The sequence below is a fragment of the Rhinopithecus bieti genome, unplaced genomic scaffold, assembly GCF_001698545.2.
Source record: "Rhinopithecus bieti isolate Rb0 unplaced genomic scaffold, ASM169854v2 scaffold_29855, whole genome shotgun sequence".
Taxonomy (NCBI): domain Eukaryota; kingdom Metazoa; phylum Chordata; class Mammalia; order Primates; family Cercopithecidae; genus Rhinopithecus; species Rhinopithecus bieti.
Window position 1 is genome coordinate 896,813 of NW_016813109.1, and position 12,341 is coordinate 909,153.

Genomic DNA, 12,341 nt, shown 5'->3' on the forward strand with positions numbered 1-12,341 from the left:
TCTCTCTTTTCTTCTTTATTAATCTTGCTAGTGGTCTATCAACTTTGTTGATCTTTCAAAAAACTAGCCCCTGGATTCATTGATTTTTTGAAGGGTTTTTTGTGTCTCTATCTCCTTCAGTTCTGCTCTGATCTTAGTTATTTCTTGCCTTCTGCTAGCTTTTGAATTTGTTTGCTCTTGCTTCTCTAGTTCTTTTAATTGTGATGTTAGGATGTCGATTTTAGATCTTTCCTGCTTTCTCTTGTGGGCATTTAGTGCTATAAATTTCCCTCTACACACTGCTTTAAATGTGTTCAAGAGATTCTAGTACATTGTGTCTTTGTTCTCACTGGTTTCAAAGAACATCTTTATTTCTCCCTTCATTTCGTTATTTTATTTACCCAGTAGTCATTCAGGAGCAGGTTGTTCAGTTTCCATGTAGTTGTGTGGTTTTGAGTGAGTTTCTTAATCCTAAGTTCTAATTTGATTGCACTGTGGTCTGAGAGACAGTTTGTTGTGATTTCTGTTCTTTTACATTTGCTGAGGAGTGTTTTACTACCAACAGTGTGGTCAACTTTAGAATAAATGCGATGTGGTGCTGAGAAGAATGTATATTCTGTTGTTTTGGGGTGGAGTGTTCTGTAGATGTCTATTAGGTCCACTTGGTCCCGAGCTGAGTTCAAGTCCTGGATATCCTTATTAACCTTCTGTCTTGTTGATCTGTCTAATGTTGACAGTGGGGTGTTAAAGTCTCCCATTATTATTGTGTGGGAGTCTAAGTCTCTTTGTAGGTCTCTAAGGACTTGCTTTATGAATCTGGGTGCTCCTGTATTGGGTGTATATATATTTAGGATAGTTAGCTCTTCTTGTTGAATTGATCTCTTTACCATTACGTAGTGGCCTTCTTTGTCTCTTTTGATCTTTGTTGGTTTAAAGTCTGTTTTATCAGAGACTAGGATTGCCACCCCTGTTTTTTACTTTTTATTTTTTTTATTTTTTTGCTTTCCATTTGCTTGGTAGATCATCCTCCATCCCTTTATTTTGAGCCTATGTGTGTTTTTGCACATGAGATGGATTTCCTAAATACAGTACACCAATGGCTCTTGACTCTTTATCCGATTTGCCAGTCTGTGTCTTTTAATTTGGGCATTTAGTCCATTTACATTTAAGGTTAATACTGTTACGTGTGAATTTGATCCTGTCGTTATCATGTTAGCTGGTTATTTTGCCCGTTACTTGATGTAGTTTCTTCATAACATTGATGGTGTTTGCCATTTGGCATGTTTTTGCAGTGGTTGGTACCAGCTGTTCCTTTCCACGTTTAGTGTTTCCTTCAGGAGCTCTTGTAAGGCAAGCCTGGTGGTGACAAAATCTCTCAGCATTTGCTTGTTTGTAAAGGATTTTATCTCTCCTTCACTTATGAAGCTTAGTTTGGCTGGATATGAGATTCTGGGTTGACAATTCTTTTCTTTAAGAATGTTGAATATTGGCCCCCACTTCTTCTGGCTTGTAGGGTTTCTGCTGAGAGATCTGCTGTTAGTATGACGGGCTTCCCTTTGTTGGTAACCCAAACTTTCTCTCTGGCTACCCTTAACATTTTTTCCTTCATTTTAACCTTGACGGATCTGACAATTATGTGTCTTGGGGTTGCTCTTCTCGAGGAGTATCTTTGTGGTGTTCTCTGTATTTCCTGAATTGGAATGTTGGCTTGCCTTGCTAGGTTAGGGAAGTTCTCCTGGATAATATCCTGAAGAGTGTTTTCTAACTTGGTTCCATTCTCCCCGTCTCTTTCCAGTACACCAATCAAATGTATATTTGGTGTTTTCACATAGTCCCATATTTCTTGGAGGCTTTGTTAGTTTCTTTTCACTCTTTTTTTTCTCTAATCTTGTCTTCTCACTTTATTTCATTAATTTGATCTTTAATCACTGATATCCTTTCTTCCACTTGATTGAATTGAAAGCTTGTGCATGCGTCATGAAGCTCTTGTGCCATGGTTTTCAGCTCCACCAGATCATTTAAGGTCTTCTCTACACTGTTTATTCTAGTTAGCCATTTGTCTAACCTTTTTTCAAGATTTTTAGCTTCCTTGCGATGGGTTAGAATGTGCTCCTTTAGCTCAGAGAAGTTTTGTTATTACCGACCTTCTGAAGTCTACTTCTGTCAATTTGTCAAACTCATTCTCCATCCAATTTTGTTCCCTTGCTTGTGAAGAGCTGAAATTCTTTGGAGGAGAAGAGGCGCTCTTTTTTTTTTTTTTTTGGAATTTTTAGCTTTTCTGCTCTGGTTTTTCCCCATCTTTGTGGTTTTATCTACCTTTGGTCTTTGATGTTGGTGACCTATGGATGGGGTTTTGGTGTGGATGTCCTTTTGTTGATGTTGATGCTATTCCTTTCTGTTTGTTAATTGCTTCTAACAGTCAGACCCCTCAGCTGCAGGTCTGTTGTAGTTTGCTGTAGGTCTACTCCAGACTCTGTTTGCCTGGGTATCACCAGTGGAGGCTGCAGAACAGCAAATATTGCTGCCTGATCCTTCCTCTGGAAGCTTCATCTCAGAGAGGTACCTGCTTGTTTGAGGTGTCTGTCGGCCCCTACTGGGAGGTGTTTCCTAGTCAGGCTACATGGGGGTCAGGGACCCGCTTGAGGAGGCAGTCTGTCCATTCTCGGAGCTCGAACGCCATGCTGAGAGAACCACTGCTCTCTTCAGAGCTGTCAGACAGGGACATTTAAGTCTGCAGAAGCTGTCTGCTGCCTTTTGTTCTACTATGAGGTGGAATCTATAAAAGTAGTAGGCCTTGCTGAGCTGTGGTGGGATCCGCACAGTTCATGCTTCCTGGCCACTTTGTTTACACTGTAGGCTATTCAAGCCTCAGTAATGGCGGATGACCCTCCCCTCATCAAGCTGTCACGTTGCAGGTTAATCTCAGACTGCTGCGCTAGCAGTGAGCAAGGCTCCATGGGCATGGGACCTGCTGAGCCAGGCACAGGAGAGTATATCCTGGTCTGCTGCTTACTAAGACTGTGCGAAAAGCACAGTATTTGGTCAGGAGTGTACAGTTTCTCCAGGTACAGTCTGTCACAGCTTCCCTTGGCTAGGAAGGGTAAATCTCCTGACCCCTTGCACTTCGCACATGCGATGACACCCCACCCTGCTTCAGCTCACCCTCTGTGGGCTGCACCCACTCTCCAACCAGTCCCATGAGATGAACCAGGTACCTCAGTTGGAAATGCAGAAATCACTGCTCTTCTGCATTGATCTTGCTGGGAGCTGCAGACCAGAGCTGTTCCTGTTTTGCCATCTTGGAAACAGGCCTCCTTTTTTTGTTTTTCAGAAAATGCTGATGCAACAGAAAAAAGATGTAGTAACAGATTGACTATAGTGGTGGCAGGGATTTGGTGGGGTAGAGGGAGGATGAGAACAGACCTGAGTCAGGTATTATGGCTCCCTGTTGGAGATGCTGGATATGAAGTGCTTGTGGGATATCCCACAAGGGGAAATGTCCTGATGGCAGTTAATTTAGTTTAGAATGGGGGAGAGAAGTGTGAGTATCCACATTCTTTCATGACGAAAACTCTCTGCAAATTAGACCTAGAAGAGATATGCCTTAAAACAATAAAGGTCATATATGACAAAGCCATAGCTAACATCATACTCAGTGGTAAAAAGTTGAAAGTTTTTCATCTAATATCAGGAACAAGATAAGCATGCCCATTTTCTTTCACCTCTTCTATTCAACATAGTATTGGAAGTCCTAGCAAGAGCAATTAGGCAAAAACAATGAATAAAAGGCATCCTAATGGGAAAGAGAGATGTTAAATTGTTCCTGTTGCAGGTGACATAATCTTATATGTATATTACTTATAGAAGACCCTAAGGACTCCACCAAAATTTATTAGAACAAATAGTCAAATTCAGTGAAGTTGTGGGATATAAAATCAACATACAAAAATCATAGCATTTCTATACATTAATAGCAAATTTTCCCAAAATGAAATCAAGAAAACAACCCCATGTACAATAGCTACAAAAAATAAAATACATAGGAGTTTAACCAAGGAGGTGGAAGATCTGTATACTGAGAGCTATGAAACATGAAGAAGGGAATTGAGGAAGACACAAATAAATGGAAAGAACATGGATTGGAAGAGTTAACGTTATTAAAATGTCCATACTGTCCAAAATGATCCACAGATTCAATGCAATCCCTACCAAAATTCCAATGACATTTTTCACAGAAATAGTAAAATTCCTATGGAACCCCCAAAAGGCCCTGAATAGCCAAAGCAATACTGAACAAAAAAAAAAAAAAAAAAACAAAGCTGAGGGCATCACACTACCTGACTTCAAATATATTGCAAAGCTATAATACTCAAAGCAACCTTTTTATATAAGTGGTAAATGAAACCACAGAAATGAACAAGATAAATCTATACAGGTGGGGGTGAATGTTAAAGGTAAGAAAGAGAAACAGCCTAGAATTGAATGCCATGGAAACATTTAAGGGATGAAGGAAGGATCCAAATAAAGGGACTTAAAAATGTAGAAAGACAGGAGAACCAGGAGGAAGTGGTATCTATCATTATCGCTGAAGAAGAGATGGTTTCAAGAAGGGGAATGTGGTCCACAGTAGGAAATACTTGAGACTATTTTATTTATTTATTTTTTTGTTTTATTTATTTTAAAATTATTTTTATTATGTATTTGTTTTTGAGACAGGGTCTCTCTCTGTCACCCAGGCTGGAAAGCAGTGGTGCGATCTCAGCTAACTGTAGCCTTGAACTCCTGGCTCAAGTGATCCTCTTGCCTCAGCCTCCCGAGTAGCTGGGACCACATGAGTATACCACCACACCTGGCTAATTTTGGTATTTTTGGTAGAGATGAGGTTTTGCCTTGTTACCCAGGCTGGTCTCGAACTTCTGAGCCCAAAGCAATCCCTACACCATGGCCTCCCTAAGTTTTGGGATTACAGGAGTGAGCCACCCTGCCTGGCTGCTTTCAGAGTATTTTTACTTGACGTAAAACTGTCTTTTGGATTGGACACTAAGGAGGTCATTAGTAATATTTGTGAGATCAGTTTGAGTGGAGGCTTTCCAACAGAAGCTAGTGTGGGTGGCCTAATTAAGTTACGCTGGGTTGAAGAGTGAACATGAAGTGAGGAAGCATAACTAAAATAGCATCATGAGTACAGGGATTAATACCAAAGTTGAACTTACACTGGATGTTTCAGTACATATGCTCAGATGAATATGACCTTTATACAATACTCTTCCACTTCATTATAAAAGTAATATATGTGCGTAGTAGTAAAGCTTTAGAAAGAATGTAAGAGCAGAAAACTCTGACAACCCAACATCCTGTTTATGTCTATTAAGTTTTTTTTTTTTTTTTTTGAGACGGAGTCTCACTCTGTCGCCCAGGCTGGAGTGCAGTGGTGTGATCTCGGCTCACTGCCTCTTGGGTTCAAGAGATTCTCCTACCTTAGCCTCCTGAGTAGCTGGGATTATAGGTGCCCACCACCACACCCGAGTAACTTTTGCATTTTCAGTAGAGACAGGGTTTCACCATGTTGGCCAGGCTGGTCCCAAACTCCTGACCTCAGGTGATCTGCCCACCTTGGCCTCCCAAAGTGTTGGGATTACAGGTGTGAGCCACCACGTCCGGCCATCTTTTACATTTTAGAATGCTCTTCTTTCAGTCTCTTCTTTTTTTCTTAAAAGGAGTCCATTAAGGTAGGAAAACTATTTTGAGTAAATGTATATTGCTTTAAGTAAACATTAAACATATGTCAAAAGAAAATATTACCTTTATATCAGGTTAACAGATGTTTTATCTAAAGATTCAGATAGTAAATGTTTTAGACTTTGAAGGCCATATGTTCTTTATCAAAACTAGTTAACCTCTCATCTTATAGCATGAAAAGAGCCATGACAATATGTGGGTGAATGGGTGTGGCTGTGTTTCAATAAACCTTTATTTACAAAACAGAGGGTGGGTCAGATTTTGGCTGAGAGTGTCAAGTTTACTGTGTTTTATATGTTTCAAAAGAATAATTAAAAAAATTTCCTCTTTTTTATATTCAGATATTTTTTAGCAGATAATTTTATGATTTATTTGTATGATCAAGGATCCATGAATGCTCATTCTTCAGATATTCAGGTACGATTTAAATTCTGTGTTTTATAGTTTTTTAAAAAAATGTTTTTTTGCATTAAATAAATGCTTTATTATACAGAAGGCTCTCAGGATTCACAGGGGATATATTTAAGATATTTATTGATTAATGATCAAGCTTTTCCTGAAGTTTTGGTAAAGACAAATTAGATTGACTTAGCACCTTTCACATTGCCGAGAACATAGTCACTATCTTTTTAATTATAGATTTTTTTAAATAAAATATTTATTATTTATTTATATTTTGTTTGTAAGAATATAAATTAATGAGAAATGTGGACACAAATGTTATAAGACACAAATCACAGATCAAAAACTCTTTCTTTTTTTCTTAACTCTTCCTCCTCTCATCCATCATTTATACATCCATAAATCCATTTGACCCTGCCCTTCAAACTAAGTGTCCAGCATCCACCTTCTTCCTCTGCCTCCATCCACTGAGACCACCCATTTCCAAGTAAACGCCATCTCTAGTTTGGATTATTGCCATAACTTCCTGAATAATCTCCCTGCTTCCTCACCTTGTCCATCCCTTCATTTTATTTATTTATTTATCCCTTTATTTTATTTGTTTATTTTTGTATTTATTTATTTATTTTGCCCAGGCTAGAGTGCAATGGTGCAATCTCAGCTCACTGAAACCTCCACCTCCTGGGTTCAAGCGATTCTCCTGCCTTGGCTGCCTGAGTATTTGGGATTATAGGCATGCACCACCACGCCCAGCTAATTTTTATATTTTTAGTAGAGATAGGGTTTCACCATGTTGGCCAGGCTTGTCTCGAACCCCTGACTTCAGGTGATCTGCCTAGCTCAACCTCCCAAAGTGCTAGGATTACAAGTGTGAGCCACTGCGCCCGGCCTCAGTCAGTTCTCAATATGGTGACCATATTGATCCTGTTAAGACATAGTCAGATTACCCTGCTTCTCTGCTCAGAACCCTCCACGGATGGCCTCCCACCACTCACAGAGTGAAAGCCAGAGTCACCTGGTTCCCTTTTACCTCTCCGACCTAATTTCCTGTTATTTTCTACCTCGTTCACTTTGTTCCAGCCTTGTTGTTCTTCAAATATAACAGCTATGTTCTCCTTTCAAAGACTTCATACTTTCTATTTCCCGGTATCCAAATGCTTGTTGTTTCCCAACAGACCCATATGTTTTTCGTCCTCATTTCCTTCAGGTCTTTACTCAAAATCACCCTATTAGTCCTTGACTAACCCCTACTTTAAATTGGTCTCTTACTCTTAATACTCCATTTCCTTTACCTTTTTTTTTTTTTTTTTGCCCTTTTCCCATGGCAGTTATCAATACATGATTTATCATATATATTTTATTTATTTACTTTATTTTCTGTCTCCCCAGTGCAATATATTCATCCCGAGGGCAGGGCTTTTGGTCTGTTTTATTCACTGATGTAACACCAGTGCCTAGAAAAGTGCCTAGCACATACTTGGAATATAATAAAAATTTGTTGAAATATTAAACTAGATATGTTGCTTCACTTACATTGGATGGGATCATCATTTTGGTTTACTGCTCCCTTTTCCTTCCCTTAGTTCCATCTAAGCAGTGTGTTAATAATAAATCTTAACTTTATTTATAATAAAATTTACAGCACCATTGGGTATTGGAAATTATATAATTTTCACATGTGTGACAATGTTTGTGACTCTGTGTATCTCTAGCTTGATTGTACTGTGCTCAGAGACCAATTCTGTACAATTTAATTCCTTTGCAATCTGTTGAGTCCTGCTTTATGGCCTGGAGTATGGTTTCTATTTTGTAGATGTTCCGTGAGTGTTTAGAAGCTAAACCTAAAACCTAAAGTTTTTAGGTATAGTATTCTGCATGTATTAACTAGGTCATACTAACCACGTTGTTCAAACCTTTTGTAGATTCTGAACACTTGATCTATCAGTTACTAAGAGAAATTAACTTTAAAGAACTTTTTATAACTGCAGATTTTAAATTTTACTATTCTTTCAATTGTGACTTTATATATTTTGAAGCTGTGTTATTAAGTGAATGCCAATTTGGAATATTTGTGTCTTCCTGGCAAATTGAAGTGATTATCATTACCAAATGTCTCTGTTTATCTCTAGTAATGTTTCTGGCCTTAAAGTCCACTTTTTCTCTCTTAGTGCAAATTCAGAATCATTCTTTCGGTTTGTGTTGGCATCTAGCCCTTCAATCTTCCTGTGTCATTGTATTTTTATGACTCTTTTTTAGCACTATATTAATTAGGTTTTAAAGAAATCCAGATTTACCATTTTGTCTTTTAATTGAGGACCTAAATTTATATACTGGGAGATATTTTTACCTAAAGCATGAGACAACACTTGAGTGACATTTTCTGAATGTCACTTTACTTGTACTGATAAAATCATGGAGCCTGTGAAAATATTCAGAAGGTTCTATCAAGTATAGAAGTAGGAAGTCACTAGAAAGTTTTGTCACTTCCTAAGTAACTACTTTACTTTTTTTCTTTCCTAGACTCAATGCTACTATCAAGGAAATATTGAAGGATATCCAGATTCCATGGTCACACTCAGCATGTGCTCTGGACTGAGGTTGTTTTCTATTGTTGATTACAAAACACCATAGTTATGATATTTGACTGCAATGAATTTGTTCTCTTTGTATTAAGTGTGGGGCTGAAGGAGGATTCCTATGTGGACATTATTTAATGATATCCCCCTCTGAACATGTTTCCAATTCTCTTATTTCTCCTCACTTTCCTCACCGATCAGAAACATTTCTAACCTTTCCAGTGGTTTAGATTTCCTAGTCTCCTTGCTCTATGTCTTATGTTTCCTTGACTACAGAAAAGACCATTGAACGTGTTTGACTACAAGTGTTGGAGAAGCTAGGTTTAGGACAGCTCAGTCACTGTCTTGGAAAACAGGGAAATTAATCACTGTAATGCTGTATGCTTGCACACTTAGCAGTTGCGTAGGTAATTTCTGTTGCTTTTATAACTACAAAGAAGTGAAATGGAGAGTTGGTTTTGCAGATTAGGGTAATCTTTTGTCTTCTCACAGTCATCTCTAAGACAGGTTTGGGTCAAAATACTGGACTGAAAATGTATTTATGTTATCCACCATGTATTTTAGTGTTGGAGATATAAAGATAAACAAGAGATGCTTTTTCTCAAGGAAAGCATCTTCTGACTGAGAAGGCAAATTATATATAAACAATTTTAATACTCATAAAATGCTCATTTTTCTAATGATATTAAGTATCTTGAGCTCTTCAAGAATTATTGGGTTTCCTCCTTAGGGCTTAGGGAGTTTTCCATTCTGTCAGGAAATTTTCCACCTTCATTTTGTAGTGTAGGATGCTTGTTTTCACAAATGTTCTTCTTCAGTGCTTCCTACACAGAACCCTGAAATTTGGATCTGAAATTTGTTTTTTAGGGAGTAGTGACTTGGGCTGTTACCTGTATTCAGAGAAAAATAGTGATACAAGTCATTTACTCTTTAAAATCTTGCTTTTAATTTCTTATTCAAGAGTATATAAGCAAAAGTTGTAAATATATCATAATTCTGCCAAATTTTATTTTTAAAAGTAAAGTTTCTCACTGTATATATTTGTCATATATGCAGTATAATCATTTTTCAAAAGCATGGCAAACCAGAGAGAAAGTCATCATGATTTCTGTTTACAATTGTTTTAATTGAGACACTGACTTGGAAAACAATAGAATTATTCAATTACTGTTATGCTATATACTGTGTAACTAGCAATTGATTAAGTAACTTCTGCTGCTGTTACAACTATACAGAAGTGAAATAGAAAATGGGTTTTGTGGATTAGGGAAATCTTTTGTCTCTTCAGAGTCATTTCTAAGACGGAATTCAGATCAAAATACTGGATTCAAAATGTTTTACTTTTTTTCTTTTGGATTTTGTCAGAAATCCATTCTATAGATTTGAGTAAAAGCACTTAAAATTGTATTCATAATTTCACAGAGGAATACTGCAATTTGAAAATGCTTCTTATGCAATTGAGCCTCTGGAATCTGCAGTTGAATTTCAGCATGTTCTTTACAAATTAGAGAATGAAGACAATGATATTGCAATTTTTAGTGAAAATAACAGAAGCCTGGAAGAACACCCAATGGATGACAACATTTTTATAAGTGAACAAGTGAGTTGTATATGTTTTGTTACTACTTTTAAAGCAGTTATTACTTCCATTTAATTTATTTTAAAAATAAATTTATGAGCCCACTGTACAATTGTAGTAAATATCCTTTCCTTGTGAACATCTTATCTTTTTTTTTTTTTTTTTTTTTTCTCACTCTGTCACTCAGGTTGGAGTCCAGTGGACAGATCATGGCTTGCTGCAACCTCTGCCTTCTGGGCTCAAGCAATCCTCCCACCTCAATCTCCTGAGTAGCTGCGACCACAGACATGCACCACCACACCAGACTAATTTTTTGTAGAGACAGAGTCTCACCATGTTACCATGCTGGTCTCAAACTCCTAGGTTCAAATGATCCACCCACCTCAGTCTCCCAAAATGTTGAGATTACAGGCATGAGCCACCGTGCCTGGCTGTTCATCTTTCTGTTACCTAACAATTTCCTTGAAACCGTACATCACCTTTTTCTCATTGCACCAATCTACCATTTACTTTTTATGATCCACTTTATTTTAGTTCTTATTTTGTTTGTTACATTCTTATTACTTTCCAAAAATTCCCTCTTGTATATGCAACATAAACTTTAAAAACTCAGTCCCTGCTTTTGCTTCTACATTTCTGGAAGTTACTCAATCAAGTCAATAATTTTAAAGGTTATATTCATGACCAATGAGTCAGCATTAATTAAATCATAGAGATAATTAAAATGTCATAAGCAGAATTGCTGATTATGGTCATGTAAATTGTTCAGTGAACACACTATGTAACTGCATGTGTTGGTGCTTACAAAAGCAATTGTGAAAGAGAAAATTTTTATGGCAAGTAACATTGGCATCAGTATGCATAGTTTATACAAAAGTGTGTGGCAGTATTCATTGTTTCCAGTGTATGCTCTCCCTGTTTTCTGTCAGTAACAAAGAAAACACCAGGCCAGGCGTAGTGGCTCATGCCTGTAATCCCAGCACTTTGGGAACCCAAGGTGGGCAGATCACCTGAGGTCAGGAGTTCAAGACCAGCCTTGCCAACATGGTGAAACCCCGTCTCCACTAAAAATACAAAACTTAGTCAGGTGTGGTGGCAGATGCCTGTAATCCCAACTATTCAGGAGGCTGAGGCCGAAGAATTGCTTGAAACTGGGAGATGAGGTTGCAGTGAGCCGAGATCACACCACTGTACTCCAGCCTGGGTGACAGGGCAAGACTCCATCTCAAAAAAACAAAAAACAAACAACAACAACAACAATAAACACCAAACCTCAGAATTTAGCTGGGCATATAAACGAAGACTGTATTTCTCAACCTCCCTTGCCTCTTAGGTACGGCAATGTGACAAAATTATGGCCAATGACATGCGAGCAAGCATAATATGTGTTACTTCTGGCTTGAATATTAAAAGGAGGGGTTTTATCTTCTTTCTCTTTTCTGCTGGCTGGAGCGTGGACATATTGACATATTACGGTCCACAAGGATGAGGCTGATGCCATACAGGTAGCAGAGAAACAAGGTGAAATGAGCCTTGCTTTTGAAGAATTTTCAGGATGGAACTACCATACCTCGTCACAAATTTACGTGAGAGAGAAATAGACTCTAAGTTTGTTTAATTCACTATTATTTTCTGTCTCTGTGTGGATGGCAATCCTAAATCTTAAATAATACAGGGTCCAAATGAGAGTGCAGTGCCAGAGTTTTCAGTGCTAGCAAATACATGTATATAATTGCAAATAATGTTTGTGAACTAGATACTGAACTCTTTTTTCTTGCCTTGTAAAAATTTCTAATTTGCAATGACTGAGATGACCCAGCGTAGTGAACAATGTCAGTGCCCTACCCAGATCCCCTCACATTCCTTTCTAGTATATTTTTGTGGGTGTGGTACAGGAGGGTGGGACACCCTGTCTTTGTTTATGCCTTTGCTTTGAACATGTGCCACTTGTAACTCTTTTTTATGTGGGCTGCCCTTCAGCCAACTGAAACTGCTTTGCCCAGATGGCAAAGTAAACATAACTGCTAGAGATTTACATTTCCCCAGGGTGGTCCTTAGCCGGCACC

At 38.0% G+C, this 12,341-nt stretch overlaps 1 protein-coding gene across 2 annotated transcripts in view; it reads left to right on the top strand.

The window, feature by feature from the left end:
• ADAM32 (ADAM metallopeptidase domain 32) overlaps positions 1 to 12,341 on the top strand; it is a 139,426-nt gene that overhangs the window by 31,000 nt on the left and 96,085 nt on the right. For both annotated transcript variants that reach the window (XM_017847670.1, XM_017847671.1), the window contains exons 4-6: positions 6,060 to 6,135; positions 8,641 to 8,717; positions 10,119 to 10,296. In XM_017847670.1, coding sequence (XP_017703159.1) covers positions 6,060 to 6,135; positions 8,641 to 8,717; positions 10,119 to 10,296 — 331 coding nt within the window. The remainder of the gene's footprint in view (positions 1 to 6,059; positions 6,136 to 8,640; positions 8,718 to 10,118; positions 10,297 to 12,341) is intronic.